The following is a 23,095-nucleotide window of genomic DNA, read 5'->3' as shown; positions in this document are numbered from 1 at the left end:
CAATGGTTGCATGCCATAATTTCTTTTAGGTGTTCTATTTTTTATGAACACTTGTCATGAATTTTCTCTCAGTTTATATTAAGTGATAAATCGACCCCCATATATCTTAAATCGACCCCCTATGTGTCTCTCTCTCCTCTTTCTCTCTCTAACCCAGAGGAGAGAGAAAGGCACATAGGTCATAGGGGGTAGATTTAAGACATTTGGGGGTCGATTTATCACTCCCCTTATTTTTTCCTCCGTTAATCTTAGAAAATCTAATCGCGACTTCCTTTTTTTTTGGTTGGTTTATATAGGATGTCTTGAGTAAGATTGTTTTCAATCGAATATAGATCTTAGAGCTTCAAAATGTCACCAAGATAGGCTACCTTTTACAAGATCATGAAATTATCCAAGTTAGCATTCAGCCTTGACAATTTGCCATGATTCGTACTAATTAGCTGCTGACGTGACTAAGCCAGGAAACGCCAAATCGGCCATGGATCAGACTTCAATCAGTTCAATCTAGAGATTTAGGGGCCGTTTGGATACGCGGATTTTAGAATCTAGGTTTTTAGTTTGAAAATGTATGGATTCTCAAGAAGAGAGGAGCCGTGGTGGTTCCCCCGCGGGACCGCCCGGATCCCACGAGTGAATAGAAAGTTAAATCTACATTGGATCTCACCTGAATCGCCCCATCTATCCTCCCGAGCAGTGTAAAGGATGGTTCATGATCAAGCTGCAATTCTTGAATTTTAAGTAAGAAAACCAGGTTCTATACTGCATGCAGCAGCTTGATTGTGCACCCTCTTTTACACTGTTTTCAAACTAAAAATCTGGATTCTAAAATCCGCGTATCCAAATGGCCCCTTAGGTATCTAAAGTTACCCCCAAATCTCTAGACTGAAATGTTATCTATAGTTGATTTGGGGTTTCTAACTGGATCGCCTAACTAATTAGTGCCATCATGGCAAATGGTCAGAGATGAATTCTAACTAGATCATAATGCCAATAATCTTTTATATTCTATTGGAAACCATCTTTATAGACTCAAAATATCCTATATAAACCAAACAAGAAAAATAGGAAGAAATGAATACATGCTCTAAGATCAACAGCCGAAAAATAAAAATATGATACAAATTAATAGAGAGAATCTATGACAAGAGTTTATAAGAAGAGGAATGATAGACTGACGGGCGCCTTTGCAAAAAACAACTACAAGGGCGCTCCTATTGGTTGGTTTCAGCAAAGTGCATTTATGGCAAAACTGTTTCCGTAATTTTCTGCACCAACATAAACATGGTTTGCTGGAACCCGGTTGAGATATTAATTTTTCAGGTTGGGTTGGGTTAGCCTTCATTGGGCTGAGAGTCAGGCTGGGTTCGGGTTGACGGTTTAGAATTTCAGGTTGGCTTCAACCTGACCCGACCCGAGTTGCACCCCTATCAGGAGGGAAGCATTCTTAGGATTGCCACTCCTTGGAAGCCTTGTGTGTGGGCCAGACTTCACAGGTTGTCAAGCCGAAATGTAGGACGCACAGAGAAAATCTCAGGTTAGGGAGAGTGAAAATCTTGAGGATGCCGCTCCCTCACTGAGCGTCGTCAAATCACTTTTCATTTACAAAAGAATGTCCATGTAGTATAAGAATACGTAAAATGGGGTCCTAACATTGCTCATATTTTGTAATAGAACACACACAGGTCAGTTTCCTAGAGCAGAATGACTGATGAAAGATGATTACTGCTTTTCAAAAATATAAACATAACCCAATAATATGAAGACAAAAATAGGAGGGAGAGGGGAAGGGAATGACATGTTTTTGTGGGACTTGATTTGAGGGGTTTTCTTAGGGCTGCAACTCGGGTCGGGCGGGTCGGGTTTTGGAGAACCCAACCCTACCCGAGAAATATCTCAGGTCGGGTCGGGTCGGGTTTTTTTTCGGAAAACCCACGATTCCCAAACCCGGCCCTACCCATGATAAATCTCGGGTCGAGTTGGGTTTTTTCACTTTGACGCAAATTTTTAAGGAAAATTCTTGTTTGGCAAGGCAACTCAACTCATAGAAGTAGAAATTACACTCACATTACACTTGAATCAAACAATGATGCAATTACACTCACATTACACTTGAATCAAACAATGCTGTAATCAAACAATGTTGTAATTACAATCAAACAATGCTGAGTCAAACACTTGAATCAACTCAACTCATAGAAGCAGAAATTACACTCACATACAATAACACAATAACAGTGGGTGCGTGGGTTTTCACTTTTAACTTTTAACTAACAATAGAAAAAAATGTACATACTATAACTTATGTAACTCGGGTCGGGTCGGGTCGGGCCCCTTCAAACCCGGCTCGACCCGAGATTCATGCGGGCTTTTGAATGCTCAACCCGGCTCGACCCGAAACCCATGAAACCTGAACCCAACCCAGGTTATTTTCGGGTCGGGTCGATGCGGGTCGGGTAAAACCCGGCTCGAGTTGCAGCCCTAGGTTTTCTCAAACATTACACACATAAATTGATGCAAATGAGTTTAAAAGTAAAAGAGATGTATGCTCCTAAAAGTTGCGGAAGGTAACAAGACACAAGGTACCAAAGCCCACTCCAGTTTTTCTTTTCTTTACTTTATCATATTATTGGATACATAAATATAGAATTGGCCACAAATGCTAACTATTGCAGAAGTTCAGTAACCCATGCCCTAATACATTCTCAAATATTAGATTACAGACAATAACCCTGAAAATCGGAAATGACCGATCACCCAACAAACCGATACCTCGCTAGGGAGCAGAACTACATGCCCCAAAGAATCTAAAAAAAAATTCCCACCCCAAAAATTATCCACTCCCAACACTATGACAATCACAAGGAGCTCACCTTTATTCCGCCAGCCCTTGCAACGCACCGCAATCCTCTCCCATGCAATTCCACCTCTGCAATTGCGTCATCACTTGCAGGGTAGGATCCCCTCTCAGGTACGACCATAGTAAACAAATTGGCACACCACATTGATCACCATCTTCCTCAAAGCAAACCGGCAAGCATAGCACCAGGATCCGTTAATCCTGCAGTAGCAACGGGGGGTTGTGTTTGAGGGGCTGGTGGAGTGGAGGGGGCAGTGGGTATGCTAACCAGTTGTTCCTTGATAAACTCTTTCAGCCTGTAGGGAAGTACTCACAGAAAATGTTGTTAGCCAAGAGTAAACCATGAGTAGTAAAATTATTGAAGAGTAAGGGGATTTCACTTACTCGAATGTTAGAGCAGGATCCCCTGAAGCAACCGTCATTCGGAGTTGGGTTCTATCTGAAGGATCGGTTTCAACTCTAATCTAAAATGTTATCACAAGGTTTTATCAGATAATGAGCATAAACCAACTTCAAGAAGTATGACATTAAACCTAATTACAGACTAGATGAGCTGATGTTAAACATTGCCAAGTCAAGTTTCCCCCCAACTTGGTTCAACTTGACGGGTTTAAAACCCATCTTTAGGCACTTAAAAGTGGCAAGCATGGCTTATGGGCGACTTTCACATGTAATTGTTTGGGCTCCTCGTGGAGATTTTTGGGTGCATGATAGTTGAAATTTCAGGTTTATGTAGCAGGGTAGACATTAGGCTGCGAAGACATTTTAGAGAGGATGAAATCAACAACTTTGCATCTCTTCTTAATATATTAAACTCTCTATTGCTCGCCCCTAGAACAAGACGAACGTGTATGAATACCAGAATTGGAAGGCGACTTTTCTGTAACCATTCCTTTCTTCTCTGAACCGAGGGAACCGGAAGGCATCGCGGCAATCTTACATTTGGAAGACAATTGCTCCCCCAAGGGTGGCAGCCTTTGCATGGACAGTGGTACATAAAGGCATTAATACATGCTATAAACTAAAGAAGGAAGTTTCAACTCGCTAGGAGGTGTGTTCTATGTGAGCAATCGGAGGAAAAACTTGATCATTTGCTACTTCACTGCCCTTTTTCTCACCGATTGTGGACCTATGCATTGAGATACTTTGGTGTGGATTGGGTGTTTCAAAAGACCATCAGACAGGTAATTTTAAACTGGAATGGAGGCCTATTAGGAGAAACTGGACAGGCAATGTGGAAATTACTTCCGTATGCAATTACCTGGAACATATGGAAGGAAAGAAACAACCAGATTTTGGTGGAAAAAGTACTGTGGATCATCAGACAGGTAATTTTAAACTGGAATGGAGGCCTATTAGGAGAAACTGGACAGGCAATGTGGAAATTACTTCCATACGCAATTATCTGGAACATATGGAAGGAAAGAAACAACCGGATTTTTGGTGGAAAAAGAAGTACTGTGGATCGGATGGCAATTGGAACAAAAATATAACAAATTTCATAGGTGAAAGAAAAAAGTAGGATATCCTATGGACTTGGCCAAACCTTGCAGAACTGGAAAAAATGATGGTGGAAAAGACGATGGTGGGAAAAATAACTCCAAAGTGGGTAGCACCACCGATGGGATGGATGAAGCTGAACTTCGACGGAAGCTCAATCGGCAACTCAGGCAAGGCAGGGATAGGGGGTGTGATCCGCGATGGAAACGGTGATATTTTAATGTCTTACTCGGGGCCAGCAGGGGTCTGTGATGCAAATGAGGCTGAAATAAGGGCTTTACTTTTTGGTCCCAAATGGTGGCACGAGAATATCCAAGGACCACTTATAATCGGGGGTGACTCTACCAACACAATTGAATGGGCAAAGGAGAATTCCAAAGGCCCTGGGAGACTTCGAAATTATATTGCTGAAGTCTGTCATTTGGTGCGCATAATCCATCCAAAGATTGAACATTGTAGAAGATCTGCCAATGAAATGGCCGATCAATTGGCAAAAAATGGGGTTACAATGGAGGAAATCACTGTATTTACCTCATCTCAAGCAAGGGGAATGGGACCATCTAACCATTCGTAAAGCCAATTTATCTGATTGTATCTATCCGTTTATCTTGGTGTATTACCGAAGGATTGTTCTACTAATGGGGGACCGCTTGTCCCCTATCATGTAATTTTTCAGTATCAATAAAAGTCTTCAAAAAAAAAAAAAGAAGGTTTTCTACACATTTTAAGGGATGTTAATGAGGTAGCTGATTTAAGTTTACTTTGAGATGATAAACAAATTAATTTAAGAACGATGGCAAATTCCTTAACAGGAGGGATTGTAAAAGGAAAAAAGTTGTGCAAATTTTACTCCTTTTGTAATGTTTTCATTTTTTTTAAAATAAAGTCTCTTGCTAGCATTCCAAAAAAGAAAGAACAACACATCGATCAAGAACTAGAAAATTCTTGGTTAAAACTCAAAATACTCGGGAGACTTGCACAAGAAGTGGAACAAACCAAAAGCTTGGGACAAAAAAGATAAAAAAGAGTAAGCCACCTCAAAACTTTGCCAAGTATACTAAACACAGTTAAGACCCAAGCCCCAGTGGATGGAACGCAATAGCAAGAAAAGGAAGGCATTCACTCCTTACCAAGCAAAGCATTGCTCGAGTACTCTCTGAGTAGAAGGTAGAACTTGCAACCAGATTGTCCGGATTTGGATCCTGAAACACAAAATCGATGTTTAATCAGTTCCAAAGGATAGTAAAAGCAGTCAACGCAAAAACGAGAAAGTAACTTACAAGTCCAGGAGAAACCGTCAATTGAAAGCTGTTGAACAAGTTTGCCATCTCAGGGAGAGATAATGGTTTTACACCTCTAACCTGCAACAACATAAGCAGATATAAGTGCCATGCATGCCTTTCAAAACAGCAGTTCACATAAACAGTCCTTTAACAAAAAGTGGCGTGTGTGCTACGCTTCATGAGGCCAAAAGAAAGTTTCTATTTCCCTTCTAAATCATTACTAAGATCCATATACTGGTACATCGTTATAAAAAAAGTAAATTAAATGATCAATGATCCAACAGCTTTCAATTGTATTTCCCTTCTAAAACCAATGGGCATCCTCTTAACGACCTAAACAAGTAAATTAAACCACCACAATTGAAAACACCCACTTCATAATTATATATATATAGCAGAAGAGAAAAGGAGAGAATTATTTGAATTTCTCCCAAAATTCTATGAGAATTACACATCATTTTTTTGACTCTTTTTAACAAAGGCACCCATTCAACCCACATATTTTCAATCCTACCCCCTCCTTTATGCTTTTTAACAAAGGCACCCATTAAAGCCACATAATTTCAATCCTACCCCCCTCCTTTATGCTTTTTTAATTATGGAAACCTCTATAGATTGGAGGGCTAGGATCAGCCTATGGAAATGATTTTACGGGCAAAACCTATTGATGTTGTGTTCCATCACATGGACGGTTTGGATCAACCTATGATGTGGTCCGTACAGTTCTTTGTCGGCCCGTGCATCGCACGAGGTTTTTTACTAGTGTGTATATATATATATATATAAGGAAAAGTGTTGCTACTCGGTCTTGTAGCTAAGCTTATCTACTCGGTCGGGTTAAATACAGTGGGGGCCCACATTGTCTGGGTGATCCAAACCATTCATTTGGATGGGTTAGGATGATCCTATGGGTCTGATTTTTTGTGGACACCCTATTTCAAATGAATGGTTTGGATCACCCAAACAATGTGGGCCCCCACTGTATTTAACCCGACCGAGTAGATAAGCTTAGCTACAAGACCAAGTAGCAACACTTTTCCGATATAGGTTGTGCCCCAAGAATCATTTCCATAGGATGATCCTAACCCTCCGATCTGTAGAAGATTCCATAAATGATTTTTGGAAATCTCCATATTCAGATTAGTTCAGATCGGAGGGTTAGGATCATCCTATGGAAATGATTTTTGGGGCACAACCTATTTACGTTGTGCCCAAACAGATGAACGGTTTGGATCATCAAAAAAAGTGGGCCGTACCTAGTTTTTTAGACTTCACGTGTTTTCACGGCCCCCCATCATATAAACTCTCTCTCTCTCTCTCTCTCTCTCTATATATATATATATATATATATAGAGAGAGAGAGAGAGAGAGGAAAAGGATTGTAAGCTCGAGAGTACCAACCTTATGGTACGCTCAAGTGCCCAATCACATGGGTCCCACATTTTTTTGTGGTGATCCAAAGCATTCATTTGCAAGGCCTTATCATAGATAGGGTGTGTACCAAAAATCAGCTCCATTGAATCATCCTAACCTCTCCAAAGTGGAGGGCAAAATGGGCAGATTTGTGGACAAACAGTGTCTGTCCACTTTGACCTCCACAAATGGATGGGTTAGGATGATCCTATGGAGCTGATTTTTGGTACACACCCCATCTATATAAGGGCCTTTCAAATGAATGCTTTGGATCATCCTAAAAATGTGGGCCCACATGTGATTGGGCACTCGAGCGTACCATAAGGTTGGTACACTCGAGCGTACAATCCTTTTCCTCATATATATATATATATATATATATATATATATATATATATATATATATATATATATAGAGGAATAAGATTGTACGCTCGACCGTACCTAAAGTTAGGTACGGTAGAGTGCCAAATCACATGGGTCCCACATTTTTGGTGAGCATCTAAACCATTCATTTGCAAGGCCCCATCATAGATAGGGTGCATACCAAAAATCAGCTCCATAGGATCATCCTAACCCATCCATTTGTGGAGGCCAAAATGGACAGACAGTGTTTGTCCACAAATCTGCCCATTTTGGCCTCCAGTTTTGGAGGGGTTAGGATGATTCAATGGTGCTGATTTTTGGTATGCACCCTATCTATGATGGGGCCTTGCAAATGAATGGTTTAGATGCCCACCAAAAATGGGGGACCCATGTGATTTGGCACTCTACCGTACCTAACTTTAGGTACGGTCAAGTGTACAATCCTTTTCCTCATATATATATATATATATGAGGAAAGGGTTTCTGCACACGTGGCTTACCTACACACAAGTGCAGAAACAGGGTGGGGGCCCACATTTTTTGGGTGTCCAAAGCATTCACTTGGAAGGCCCTTCTCCATGGATAGGGTGTGGACCAAAAATCAGCCCCATTGGATCATCCTAACCCTGCCATTTGTGGAGGGGAAAAATGGGCAGAAACATGGACACACAGTGTCTGTCCATCCCACCCTCACCCACCCACCCACCCACACCCATGCACCTTTGATTGGGTTAGGACAATCCAATGGAGCTGATTTTTGGGCCACACCTCATCCATGGAAGGGCCTTCCAAATGAATGGTTTTGATCCCCACAAAAATGTGGCCCCCACCCTGTTTCTGCACTCATGTGCAGGTCAGTTACCTGCACATGTTTGCAGGAACCCTCTCTCTCTCTCTCTCTCTCTCTCTCTCTCTCTATATATATATATATATATATATATATATATATATATATATACACACACACACACACACACACACACACACACACACACACAGCCAAATCAGGAGCTTCTGGTGGATCATTTTATATGGGGAATCTTTACCCTCTGAAGTGCATTTGATATCCGTTCTTATTTAATAAAATTATTATCACTATAAAAAAAGCCATTATGAAACTTGGAATGAACTAAGATCTGGCTAGCCAGTCTTTTTCTTCAATACACAAGAAACACATGCAGGGTAACCCAAACATTCTCTTTTACAAAGTATCACACATATTGATCTTGTTTATTGATGTTTCCACTCTAGGTGGCACAACAGGAGCATTTCACAATTTTAACTGAAGGCAAAGAGGTACCAAAAAAAAAAAAAACTTAAGCAGAGAGGTACCGACATCCACCAAAGGATTATAAAGGGAAAAAGCTTCAATGATCCCCACCCACCCACCCAACCAACCAACCAAATGAGAATCCCCTAAATGGGTTTTCTGCTAGTAACAAGTAAACGCTAGTAGTGTCAAACATTATCATGCTGATTAACAATATAAACCTGGTAAAAAAAAAGCAGCCTATTATACATAATATATATATATATATATATATAGGGAAATGTTATCAGCACTACTGTATTTTGATGATAGCACTCCTCACTTTATAAAAAAGTACCATAGGATGATCCAAACCGTCCATTAGATGGGCCACAGCCTAAATAGGTTGTGCCCCAAAAATCATTTTCGTGGGTTGATCCTAACACTCCGATCTGTAGAGGGTTAGGATCAACCCTCTTAACATTCAGTCCCTCTACAGATCGGAGGGTTAGGATCAACCTATGGAAATAATTTTTGAGGCATGCCTATTTAGGCTGTGGCCCATCTAATGGACGGTTTGGATCATCCTATGGTGCGGGCCATACCGTACTTTTAATAAAGCGAGGAGTGTGATCATCAAAATACAGTGGTGCTGATAACATTTCCCTATATATATATTATACAGGTAGTGATAAATCGACCACCATATATATAGAGAGAGAGAGAGATGTGGGTCGATATAAGATATCATGGGGGTCGATTTATCACTGTCCTATATTATATTATGTTAGATATGTCTGTATATTTTCTTAAACCAAAAAAAAAAAAATGATAAATGAGATCAAGAAATTTACTTTGTGCTAAAAATTGATAGAGAAAAACAAATTTACCACTTCTTGAAGCTTCAAAGGTGGTCCAGTAAGTGACCTCCATTGGGGAAAGAACTCCTCAGCGGACATTGATATAGGATGGAGAAATTTATTCAAGACAGCGGGAAGGCGTAGCTTGACATTCACCTAGATAAAAACAACAAATTCTTGAGTCAAGAAGCTTGCCACCACCCATGGTTCCACAAGATAAAGCCCATGAATGTCTGTTTTTAGTACAGTACCATTGTTGTTCCAAACTTATAAGAGAGATCAAGAACAGCTACATCTCTGCTAGGGCGAATATTCACAACTTCAAGCGGGCATTGCACCTAATCATAGGATAAAAGGAAAGAAAGAATAGAGATAAGTGGAGCCTATAGATTTCATCATAAAACCAGAGAACACATATTACACATATTACCATCGTCTTTTACCTGTGCCCTTGGAGGAATAGTTTCAGGAACCAATGAGAGCTCCATCTTTAAATGGGCGGGAGGCAATATCAAAGCTTGAACTGAGAGCAGAGGGGAGGTATTCTTGTTGCCCAAGAAAAGGACAAGACGGCCCTGATGGGCTCTCCAGTCTGCTTTTATGCCAATCTGACCAGGTGGGCCACAAAATTAGGCAGACTCAATTACAGTGACTGTATCCAAGTACAACATCAATACTTGAAGAGAGCAATGATGTTTTCAGTTCCTAAGAGGTAGCAAACCTGAATGTAAGGGTCCTCATACAACACACCACTATCCTTGAGGCAAAGAGCGTGAAATCTTTCAGCAATATTTCCAATTGGCTGCAAACATGTGTGCTACAGTTAGCTGGGAACATGTATGAATAGAAAATGTGGACAGCATGATAGCCAGCACATGTAATTGACATTAAAACCAGGTAATTGTGTTATGAATTTCACAATCCAATATCTGAGAAAAATAATACATAAACAACATGATAATCATAAAAAACACCCAATAACATAAAAGGTTGGATCATGGGAAATGTCATTTATTGTTTTGAAAATATTACGATTTCCAATTCAAATCTTACGATTCAAATCAAATGTTATGAATTTTGATCTAAACCCAATGATTGAATCTTAATTTGTATGAACTTGAGAATTTCGATTGAATCTTATGATTCGATCATAAATCGTATGATTCCTGTGACTCATGCGATTTATCCTAATTAAGATTTATATAAAAGAAAATATGATTTTCTTTCGAAAGACTCCCTTTCCTTTCTGCACTAGAAGAAGCCTTCAAAAACCCTCTCGTGAGAAGGAAGAAGACAGAGGAGTTCGAATGAATCGAATCGGTTTGAACTAACCAAGCATAAAACAAGTGCTTTAGGGGATTATTTACATTGATGAGGGAGAGAACTATAATGAGGGCAACATCGGCGATTTACCATTTAATAATTGATATTTGAGACTTTGAGAATTAATAAGATCTTGTGTCTTATTATTTTTAAGATTATTGTCCAATATGCATAGGTCTGGATGGGAAAAAGATGATTAGTATGTGACAAGTTTGCAACCAAACAATTCTTATTATGATGGTGAATAACTAATCACGGTAGTTTCTATTTAAATTAATGGATTTGAATGAAAAATGAATAATTGACTATTTTTTATTATTCTGACTTGTTTATGAATATATATATATATATATATATATATATATATATATATATATATATGAGAAAACGGTTTCTACACAAAGTGTAGATAAGTTATCTACACACTAGCTTAAAATACAGTGGGGGCCCACATTCTTTGGGTGATCCAAAGCATTCATTTGATGGGCCCTCACATAGATAGGGTGTGCCCAAAAAATCAGCTACATAGGATCATCCTAACCCTTCGAACCGTGGAGGCAAAAATGGACGGATTTGTGAAGGTTTATACACGTCCATTTTACCTCCACAAATCGTAGGGATGGGATGATCCTATGGAGCTGATTTTTTGTGGACACCCTATCTATGTGAGGGCCAGTCAAATGAATGGTTTGGATCACCCAAACAATATGCCCTCCACTATATTGTAAGCTAGTGTAGATAACTTATCTACACTTGTGTGTAGAAACCGTTTATGATATGATTTACAATCCAATACGGTTCGATTCCTATTACCATTAACAATTCCGAATTTCAAAGCATTGATGATAACTATTAACACACAAGAAAAAAATATCCTACTTTTCTCGAGTGGCACAAAAATATACTACTTAGACAAAACTACACAAGTCATAGAGATCGAGGAAGAGATGACAGGAGGAAAGAAAGTGAGAAGAAAAGCAATAGAGGGAAGGCGGCAACTTTTGGAATGTAAAGTCTAACTCCACTTCCATAAAGTTCTTTATATATATGTTTCAAAGGAACGTACCACTAATTATGATGAGCCTCATCCTAACTCAGCAATAATAACATTAAAAGGCTATATAAAACCAACGAAAAACTATTTAAACTACCCTATCTAAGGAAATGATCAAAGAAGTATTGATGCCTGGAAAAGATATTTGCAAGAACAGGTGCAAACCAAGGATTTGGGCCAATTGAGATATTTTTTTAGAATTGAAGTAGCAAGATTAAAGTTTGGCACACGCACGCACACGCACGCACGCTCACAGATATATATATATATATATATATATATATATATATATATATATAGCGAAACATAGTAATACTCCCATGAATTCCACGGGGAGATTGTTTTGTTAAAGGACCACGTGGATATGTTTGTGGGCCCTGGTAGGTATCACCGCGTTGGAGTTCTTATTTAATTAACTATCAGACATCCTAATATTGAATTTGGTGTAAGGTATTGAGTTTATGGTTTTAAACTTCCACCGGCATGTGTCGATTTTGACAGACATGTGTCGACTTACGTGGGGACCGAAGTCCGAAGTTTGATCCCTTACATGAACCTACGTAATAAAAAACCTATATATCTACGAAATATTAACACAAATTCCATTAATAAAATGAGTAAGTTAAAAAGAAAAAGATGTGGCATGATCATCAACGTTCATAACATGTGAAATATCTATATTTAGAATGAACCTTATTGTTCCAGACATGTGCAACAATGCATATCACTAGGTGTTCGATCTTGTCAAACCATTATGGATGGCGGTCTTGGTTGTGTGAGGGTTTCTAAGTGCATATGTCTACTTATTCTAGCATTTCTTGAAGTTTCATATTAAATTTTCATAGCTTCCATGGACTCCTTTGAACAACCATGATTTGTATACGATTTCCATAAACTCCCACAAAGTACTTCCAACTTCTGTGAGGGTATTTGAACTTTGGACTGTTATGTGACTTATGTCTAGTGAAAAGATTTTGAAATTTCACATCGATCTAATCAACAAGTTTATATAATTGTGAAGACAGTGTATTTCATAAAAATTATTGTTATTCTTGTAATTTTGTGGCTCAGTGAGGGTATTTGAGCTAGCTTCGACTAAGAATGGTCTCACTCGGCCACAAAATTACAAGAATGCCAGGTCACTTTTTTTTAACCAGAAATACCCTTACAAAGTTGTTAAACGGCATGACACTACATCAAATAATTTTGCAAATTTTCTTTAGAGTTACCTGAACTGTGAAATACCCAATACTTCACTATAGACACATGAGCGATAATTACAGTAGTACCTGGACTGAGTTTGATTGCTCGCCAATGGGAGCAAGCGCCAAGGCATCTGATTCATTGGGAGAAGCCTCCAGTCCAGAGACCATATTTTGCTCAGTTGGGACACCGGCACCTGGAGGCCCTTCAATAGCCAAAGGGCCCAAAAGATCACCAAGAAGATCCTCTGAAGGTAGGGAAGTTTGAGAATCTAATCTGCTTGAAGTCCCATTTGCCTGGGTCAATCCTTGTTCTACAAAGTTGGCATCCTGGAGATGGTTTAAATGTTGAGTAGAAATCCTAATTATAACATACCAGCAATATCAGCAACACTATGTCTGACAACAAACATGGAGAAATCAGTATCACCTTGTTATAGGTTGTGCTAGGCATCTTGACAAGAGTAAGCTGACTAACAGGTACAGATCCATTAACCGGCGGTTGGTCAGTTACAGTTAAAGCATTTGATGTCTGCTGCTGGGTCCGCAATTTGATGGCGCTTTGCTCTGCAGTATCAACTTCAGTATCTTCCGCTTTTTTCAGCAAGGCAGACTAGTTTGATAGAGAAAAATTTAGTTAGCAACATAGCATTCGATAGCCTTCTATATTTGTTAGAACCATGGTTTTAAATTTCGGCAGATCAGATTTCAGCCGGAACCGACACCAAAAGTACACTGTTTCGGTGTCGGTCCAGGATTTCGGCTGAAATTCGGCGAAATTCAGCAATTTCGGCCAAAATTTCATTTTTTCCAATTTTTTTGGGTCATTACAAATTTTGGCCTAAATTTTGTCACAGTGCCGATTTTTTTTTAAATTACCGAATTCCGGCCAAAATTTCAGGATTTCGGCCGAAACCGAAATCAAAATTTCAAACCTAGGTTAGAACCCCATTAATTCTGAAAATGTGCTCCTGCAAAAATATCAGTTCCAATGATAGTGACTGAAGCAAGAAGTTACCTTCTTTTCTTTCTCTCTCTGATGTTTACCCGTCTTTCATTTATAAATAAACTCATCCAATCATATTTTTTTTGAAAGGCAAATTTTATTAGGAAAAAGGAGTCATCCGACATTATTATGACACACGATACATGTTTGCATAGTTTGATGGGACCAATTCAAAGTATATGTGTACCTGGCGCTCGGGAAACTTGGGCATTTCCGCCAATATGTCCATCAAGGCCACACCTTTCCTACTTAATACAAAATACTCAACAGCCCGTTGTTGTATCTCAGCATCAATATAACTCTCATATCTGAACAAATGCGCATTTGAGTAAGAAATCTTCAATGTAGCATTAGGAATGAAGCCAGGAGAAATAGCACTCGAACCAAATGAGATATTCACAGAAAATTACTACCAGAAAGTAAACAGAAAAATAAATAAGGGTCAGTCTCACTTGTTGAATATTGCCCAAATCTGCTGCTGTAATTCAGGATCTGGTGGCTGAGTGTGCATTAAGATCTTAGCGTATGTTGAAAGAAGAATTGCAACAGTAGCAGTCCTGAAATACATGACATTCTTAGGGTACTGGGTCGATAAAAAGGTCTTATGTTGCCTGGCAAAGGTAAGAAATTTAAGGTAAGTCATCTTACGACACCGTAGGGAGCTTCTCATGAATGATGGCAAAGATCTCCTTAGGACTACAACCAGGTCTTCTGGCCAAAAGGTGGCTGTACTCTCCAAGAAGATAAGCACTGACCTGTTGCATTGGCCAACCAAAAGACTTCAACATGTTAAATAATTGCCAGAATATTATACAATGCTCCAATTTGAACTAACAACCTGATGAAGTGGCAGGTCACATACAAATGTTATAAAGCCAAAGGCCAAAGAATAAAAATATTCTGTAAATGGCGTATTAAACATCAGCGACTTGCAACTGAAACTCTGCTGAGATAAAATGATATAGACACACACACACACATATAGGGAATTCTAGACACTTTTGCAATTTGGGTTTTGCACAGCTAATATTGCACATGGAACCTACCATGTCATAAGGACCGATCAGGTCGCCTACTTTTTAGGTGAAATGATGATTTACATATGTGAAATCACAGTGCAAATTGTCTGCCTGCAGACGTGGCTATACATACAATGTCATATGTGCCTCTTTAGAGTGAATGACTAGCACCATACATACAACTGTCTTTATGTGCCTCGGTAGAGTGAGTGTGTGCGTGCGTGAGGGTACGTCTAAAGAACTAGTCTTTACCCTTACATAAATTAATAATCTTGTCCTCCAACGGCCTATACAACTATACAAGTAGCCCAGTTTATCATTGTTTAAAAACTCGGTCTCAGACGAGAACTCAGCCAAGGTAAAAAGGAGTCAACTTGAATGAGTCAATGACTGATTTTTATTTTTTTATTTTTTGAATGGTTCGAGTCAATGACTGATATTCATTAACTCGGGCAAATCAAAGGAGTTTTTTATTCCACTGCCAATAGGGCCAAAGAATGCTCAAAATACCTCCCCGTGACTATCTCTGAACACCCCTTCCACTCAGTGAGACCCGGTTTCACAAGCAAGCAGCCGTAAAAATTAAATTTGATGGTGTTCACGGGGAGGAAAGTCCACCTACCAGGTCTTTGCTTCTTCACCAATCTGCCACTAAGGATCTCGTTCCACTTCATGAAAATCTTGCATAATAACACCCTAAAACTTGTCCCTTGCTACAGACCAACTTCCCAACATGATTTTAATCTCCATGGAGTCTTCCTAAAAGGGGTTGAGTCCTAAACATATGACAATTTTGTCCTTCACATAAAATTCAAATTACCACAACAGGGATCTATTACCAAAAAAATTTGCCCTCTCCCCAATATGAGAAATATGCCATCCATAAAAAATAAATTAACATAGCAGGAAAGACCCAAAGCACGCTGCACCAAAATCGTAAACTGGCCTCCAAATAGTCATCCAACTAAAGCCATGGATTCCCACGAGAATATGAGCCTTTCATATCCTCCCTCCCAATTCAAATTGCCATCAGTTGTTTAAAGAAGCTTACCAAGAAGTCCTCTGAAATTCCTTCAACCAAATTCTACTACCAAACTCTATTGAAGAAATATAAACCTCCTCAAGGATGGCAAGAAGGCAAACAAAGATGGATTGGTGACCTCCTGGGAAGCCCTCGTATTGCACCCCTCTAATTTTACCATTCAGAAAAAAAAAAGCCAAACAAAGATGTACAATTCTGAATCCTTAGGATTTATGCAAAAGACTCATCCTGAACCTCTCTCTCTCTCTCTCATAGCGTTCCAGAACTTTAATCTCCTCTTCCTTTTCCCTCACTAACCTAAACGAGTATAGGAACTAATTGCATAAAAAATGACCACCTAACCACTCACAAAAAAAGGAATGAGCTCCTATCCATCACGTCTAGCCCAAACGAATCCTATCCCCCTTCCCACCAAGTATCCAACCGGAGACAAGAACTCCTCTGTTCAGAGACCGGTCATCGTGCCATGGAACCTTTATTTCTACCTAGAACATTACATTCTCATCCTCCCCAACCCTCCCCATATTTTCCAGAGAAGGAGTTCCTCCAAAGAGCGTCGTTCTCCTTCCCAGAACTCCATAAACATTTCGTTAATAAGGCCTTATTCCGAATAACAGTATTACCCAACTCTATATGCTCTCTTCTTTTGGGCTTTAACATCGTTTCCCAATTCACAAAATGCTTGAGCTTGTTCCCCTCCTCTTTACCTTACCGCAAGAAGTCCCTTTGTACACTCTATCCGCTTGGCCATCTCTCTAAGCATCTTAAATCAGGGCATAAAATATGTAGGAAGATTGGGTAATGAAGCCTTAATTAATAATCCTCACACCGAGGGGAAGATAGCCATTCTTCCACCCCGTCAGCTTCCTCTTCACTTTTTCCAACATGGATGTCCATAAAGCTTTTGAAGGGATACCAATCCCCAACAAAAGGCCTAAATACAAAATCAGTAATGACTTCACCTTGCAACCAAAAGCCACTGCAAGATTCGTAACCCTTCCCTCCAGAATATTAAAACCCACTTTGAGACTTTCCCTCACATTGACGCGAAGACCCAAAACTGCCATAAATCATCTTAATATGAGCTTCAAGTTCAGCTCTAGTTCCTCTGACTCCTAGCTAAAATTAAAATGTCGTTCACAAACTGAAGATGAGAAATTGAGAGGGACTGACATATTGATATGACATGTATTTATTTGATTCATCAAACACGAAAACAAATATCATGGCGGATAGTTTAGCAAGACAGGGTGTTTCTAGAGCTCGTATATGATCAAGTCCTCCATGTTAGTCGCAGTTGGATCAGTAGAATCCTTCGTTTTAGAGTGTGAATGAATAGGAGATTGAAAATGTGATCAGAATATACTCTGCAGGTACCATTTATCAAAATGTTATCCCTGGAAAGTCATAGGATACACTCATTTCTTCAACGAAAGCTTTAAGAGAGGAAAAAAACTCATTAAGGACAATCATCCCTGTAACTATAAAATATGCTCCTAGCTATACTGGAATTTCATGAGAAACATAAAAAGAATCATAAGAGTTGCACACCTTGACCATTGTCTCGTGCAAAGCAGGCTTATCAAGATATTCTCTTGCCTTGGCCGCTGCATAAGGCTAAGAAGGTATAACGTGTCAGAGAATTATATGATAAAACACCATTCAAAAAAAAGAATTATATAATAAAATCTTCAAACAGTAACAGGTGATATCACAGAGCAGCAGGCAGAAAAAATAAACAAATGAATGCTAATAGTGTAAACACCTGCAAATCTTCATTGTTTGTAACAAACTGGACCACGCGAAACCATATGTCATCACTAACAAAATCCCCGGCCTTGTCAATCAGCTGTAGAATCACATCTACATACCTAGAGTGAAAGAAGAATAAGCGCTCAGATATCTGTTCTATATGCACAAACTTTTGGCTGATTGAGATTAGGGAGTATTATTAGTGCACAACATTTTAAAAGAAGAAATTAGACATAGTAAAAAGCATGCATCAATTGTCCTAAAAGATAAACTTGAAAGGCACAATGGTCATTTTCAACATGAAGTGGGGAAACAGAATAACAAATATAACATCTAAAACTACAGAAGATCACAGTATAAGGGTATGTCGCATGCACCCTTTAAAACGGAGGTCGATTCTAGAATGGACATAGGGAATGCAACACAACCTGATTCCATAATCGGCACGAATGCAAACACACAATTTTTTTACGTGATATAATGTTCAACAGACAAATAGATAGTGTAAAAGAGTCAGACTTTCTCTTTCTCCTGATTGTTTCTTCTTTATTTTTTTATTTTTCTTCTTTTGGTAGGGGAGATGGGACTGAACCCTTGACCACATGGTTAGGGAACAAAACATCTTCCAATTGAAATATAGGCCGAAGCCCCATTGTGACTTCTTGATAGTAAAGATAATTTTAGCTTTTGGAAGGAAAGCTATGGCTGGGAATCACATCCCCCAGGTTGTGATAGAGAACTGTGCAATTCAACTATGGGGATAACTCCATGACCTTTATTCGATCTAACATATTTAAAAAGAATGTTACTAAATTCTATTTAGATCAGAAGCTAATGATACCTGAAGAACGTAAAACATGAGATATAGAGAATAAGAATAAAATATGTGGATGATATATTAACGGGGACACAAAACACAAATTTAGCTAAAAAGCCTAAAAGATATTCTAACGCATATCCGGGGTTTGCAGATTACTTTTGTGGGAAGAGAAAGAGAATAGAAGGAAATAAAGGAAACTGTGAGGGAAAACTAATGCTCATTAGCTCATTTAGAGAGAGAGAAGGGGTTGGCACCCAAGCTTGGAGGTAAAAGCTAAATTTTATTCAATCATATCATTATAGATAAGGCCAGATGCCTTTAAAATTTATAGATACTTCAAACCCACGAAATTCATGATCAAAGGAGGATTAGGACTCGTAACCTCACCCAAATCAAGTTTTAAACCCTAATTCCTACCCCTACTATGACTCCTATCAAATTAAGACTCTTTTTTCAAGGTCTTTCCTTATCCAAACAAAATTCTCAACACTCCAAGGACTCTTGGGGGTAGCGTTCTTCAATTCTTCTCATTTTTGGCCTTCCAGAGCGGGCGAAATGGGCAGAACAGAATCGTGTGGAGCGACTCTGCTTTGTTCCAAAAAAATCAGCATAAATCTACTCGAAAAGTCTCTCAAAACCCAAAAATGGGAAAAGCGGGTGGGGTGTCTCGGATTTGGTGATTGTCATTCCCCTTTTTTCATTCTCCACAATGAAAAAAAAACTCAGAAGCACTGCCCACTGGAATGGAAATAATTGCTTAGCAAATTTTAAGTTTCTCAAGTTTTTAATGGTAGAAATTAGACTTGCATGATTTCCCATACAACTGGAAATCCTAAAGACAATGGAACGTAAATTAGGTTAGAATTTGCCATTTATGAACACTTCCACTCTGTTATGCACAGCAAGCAAATGAAGACAGGAGTTGCGCCAAAAAAAAGAGCTATGCTACACGTAATTCCTGAAATAATTTTTCTTTATCAGATTTTGGAAGAAATTACATCCTTCTAGGAAAATGGGTGAGTCATTATCATGAAGTATATAACCGAAATTAAGTATAATTCTTTTTTCTTGAATGATTATTAAGTGTAACTCATTCTTATAATTTACATCCTCTAGACAAACTTATATATGTGGAAGTATAAATGTGTGTCAGTTTGCACATGTGATTATCCTGAATCTTAGATCTTGCTGTATAGAACAATGGGGTACATTAGCTATACTTACCACGACAGATCTGGAGCAAATTTCTCGGCAAGAATGGCAGCCTTTAAGGCCAGCTCCTCGCGCATTGCAAAGTCTGCTGTGCTGAGATACTGCGAATACGACAAACAAACAAAGAGCAAAAACTGTGAGAGTTGTTTTACTAGTTGTCCGTCAACTGCCTGTACAAAAAGTTCAAACGTCAAACTGAAACAACTATTAGTTTTTTTTAGTTCAGTTGTACCTGTAATAACTCTTCAACTATGTCCTTGGCGTTTGTAACATCACACATGCCATAAAGCAAATCAAGGGCACGCCTTCTAATGCTGCACATAGTTATTATGGCTATGTAAGGTGAGTTCACTACTCATTCTCATCAGAAATCAGTAATCGACATTTCAAGCGTGATAGAGAAAATCTTAAAACCAGAGTTTCTACTATACCATTTCATGTTTCCATGTACTTCCATGTACCAACAAATATAACAGTACCTCTAAAAGTTTTGGAAAGAAAAGTTCCAGCACTACCAGGGAGCATATTGCTTTCTATAAGGAATAAGTGGTATGTATTCACAAAAAGAAGAAGTACATATTAACAGGATAGCATCAGATAAACCTTTAGAATGAAAAACCCCCATATTATGCTCTGCCACAGGTTGATTGCTAAAAAAGAGAAAGTATAAATCTGAAATAATATAATCAATTTCAGGTTCTCCTGATCATCAAAATATAAATAAATGAGAGATTCCTGGCATAGCCTAACCAAGTGCCACCGATGCAAATCTGAGGAAGATACCTCTTTTGATATTGACCATAAAAAATATCTTTGAAAGATCATCGTGTCAAGATCTTTCTCTTCTTTCAAAAAGGGGGAATCACTGATAAACTAGAAACATAAAATAGATTCAACAATCAGACATATAACCCAAGTCTCAAAATCATTCAGACTTTAGTCTTAAAAACATTGACTTTAGTCTCAAAAATCATGACCAGAATTTTATTATATGGTTTGCAGGGAATAGAAAGAGCAAAGTAAACAACAAACATAGAGGAAGAGAGGGGACAGTACCCAATAAAAGAGAAACAGTTTAAATCATTAACGGGGACTTTTGGAATCTGACCGATTGCCTGATTCTAGAGAACTATTTGTGACAAGAGAGTTTGCTCAGGTTATATGAATAGTATACTTCGAGGTCTATTAAATGATAAAATGAATCATAGTAAAGCATTTTCACATAAACCTACAATGTGAAGTTCCCACAGATAAACATGCATGCATGCTCAAACATAGAATGTTAGTTTTATCATAATTTCTCATGGGTCTATCTTCCACATAAGTTTAGCCAACATTTTTATCATATTTTCTCATTGGTCTACCCAACAAATTAGCACAGCCACTATATCTAGAACGAGATTAACATAAACTTTCTTCTGCACTAATAATGAAATAGAACAAAACTTCATCCATACAAGGTATGCTGTGAAAAAGGTGTGAGCCACAAAACTAAACCATAATTAAAATTAAAGATTCTGAGGCTTCAACATATGTTGATTCGGATCTCCAAATTTCCCACTGCCTGAAATCAGAATATTGTGGGTCCCTTCCAGAATTACCTGATGTCAGGATCCTTCAAGGAGGTGATGATCTGTGCTTGGTGTCTCTTAATAATATCCTGCACATCTGTGACCATCAGCATCCTCGTCATGTTCTCCTGCACAAGGGCATTGGGTTGTTAATGAATGGATCAGGTGCAAGTGATATATCATTTTTCTGCTAGACCACCATAGAACACAGGCAAAGTCTCTGGACCAAGTACCATTGAGCTTGTTCTACATTAATCACGGGTTACTCACTAAGATAAATAAGGACATTATCAGTCCCAGATAGTTTCATTATATTGTCAATCAGGAAAAAACTTACCAGGCCAAGATATCGAATATTTGGTTCACGTACAGCAATAAATTTACCAAGCAAAGCAACACACTGAGACATCATCTCCTTCTCAGCATCAAGATGCATGACCTACAAGAAGAATTCCATTTTATCACTTTGAGGGGTATCAAGATGCATGACCTACAAGAAGAATTCCATTTTATCACTTTGTGGGGTATCAGCAAGTTTAAAATTTCAAAGAGACCTCTCACCTCTCAAAACACAAGATTAAACAAAACGAAACCTTTTGTCCTAAACACAATGACAATAAGCATCAACATAAAATTAAAAAGAAAGAAGAAATGGAGAGACGGAACAAAAGAGAACAGCACTTTTGAGAAAACTGATTACAATGTGTTTTTCCTTTTCTTTCTGAATGATAGCGATAGATTTATGAAAAGAAAAAAGGGGAACATACGAAAGAACAGAAACTGTCCTATTCTCAAAGAGTATCCATTTACACCGTTTGTAGCACCCATTTATAGCCTCTCTAGCATCACTTCATTGGCACCCCTCAAAAAGAAAATCTCTCTCCCACCACACATCATGAATCTCATTGATTGTATGAGCTAATCTCCATGGGCTGGTCCTCCGAAGTGCACAAGAAATCACATTGGACAATTTCCGTCAATCTGCGACTAATTCCGAGGTTCCATAACGGGAAACAAAATATAGCCCACCCAACATTTGCATGTATACACACAGACGTATGTATATAGTATATATATGCATGTGTGTGTATCCATCTGCATACACCATGGTTTTAAATGTCAGTTTTTATTGGTGGAGTGATTTTCTTGGACGATATCTCATCGTCGGTTCAAGATATCGGGCAATATATTGGGTTCTTCTCAGTCATCTGGGTTGAGAAATTTAAAGAAACAAACAAACAAGTCCCATAAAGCTATTTCATTTTAGAGACCAGTCCATATGTGCCATACAACTGACAAAATATTAATAATTGCTCCCTCATAACGAGAATAGGTTAAAATGACTAAGAATGCTTTTACTTTATTACACATGGCAACATTCAAGTGGTTGTTTGGACAATCCTAAAACAAGTATGACACAATAAAGGTGGGCTAAATATGCATTTCATTTAACAAGTCTGACCCAACAACAGCAGGCACACCAAATCACGTTTTCAATCGGCAAGTCAATTGTGCGGAAAATATGGGAAGATTTTGAGAAAATTTTGGAAAAAATGCAAGTATTTA

At 38.6% G+C, this 23,095-nt stretch overlaps 1 protein-coding gene across 1 annotated transcript in view; it reads right to left on the bottom strand.

The window, feature by feature from the left end:
* Positions 1 to 2,580: 2,580 nt before the first annotated feature.
* The window catches only part of LOC143881803 (AP-2 complex subunit alpha-1-like), a 38,167-nt gene continuing 17,652 nt past the window's right edge, over positions 2,581 to 23,095 (bottom strand). Inside the window, exons 9-27 of the mRNA XM_077385091.1 lie at positions 21,867 to 21,968; positions 21,560 to 21,657; positions 20,191 to 20,272; positions 19,971 to 20,059; positions 17,940 to 18,045; positions 17,726 to 17,791; positions 14,762 to 14,868; positions 14,566 to 14,670; positions 14,301 to 14,421; positions 13,538 to 13,720; positions 13,195 to 13,437; positions 10,250 to 10,330; positions 9,972 to 10,136; positions 9,780 to 9,866; positions 9,559 to 9,684; positions 5,638 to 5,718; positions 5,488 to 5,559; positions 3,242 to 3,321; positions 2,581 to 3,153 (exon numbers count right to left, since the gene is read on the bottom strand). Of these exons, the coding sequence (XP_077241206.1) occupies positions 3,018 to 3,153; positions 3,242 to 3,321; positions 5,488 to 5,559; positions 5,638 to 5,718; positions 9,559 to 9,684; positions 9,780 to 9,866; positions 9,972 to 10,136; positions 10,250 to 10,330; positions 13,195 to 13,437; positions 13,538 to 13,720; positions 14,301 to 14,421; positions 14,566 to 14,670; positions 14,762 to 14,868; positions 17,726 to 17,791; positions 17,940 to 18,045; positions 19,971 to 20,059; positions 20,191 to 20,272; positions 21,560 to 21,657; positions 21,867 to 21,968 (2,130 nt within the window). The 3' untranslated portion in view covers positions 2,581 to 3,017. The remainder of the gene's footprint in view (positions 3,154 to 3,241; positions 3,322 to 5,487; positions 5,560 to 5,637; positions 5,719 to 9,558; positions 9,685 to 9,779; positions 9,867 to 9,971; positions 10,137 to 10,249; positions 10,331 to 13,194; positions 13,438 to 13,537; positions 13,721 to 14,300; positions 14,422 to 14,565; positions 14,671 to 14,761; positions 14,869 to 17,725; positions 17,792 to 17,939; positions 18,046 to 19,970; positions 20,060 to 20,190; positions 20,273 to 21,559; positions 21,658 to 21,866; positions 21,969 to 23,095) is intronic.

The sequence above is a fragment of the Tasmannia lanceolata genome, unplaced genomic scaffold (assembly GCF_043159265.1).
Source record: "Tasmannia lanceolata isolate RefF3 unplaced genomic scaffold, GAP_Taslan_0.1 ptg000007l, whole genome shotgun sequence".
NCBI classification, from domain to species: Eukaryota; Viridiplantae; Streptophyta; class Magnoliopsida; order Canellales; family Winteraceae; genus Tasmannia; species Tasmannia lanceolata.
Note: the sequence above shows the minus strand (reverse complement) of the source record. Positions and strands in the feature narration are given on the sequence as shown.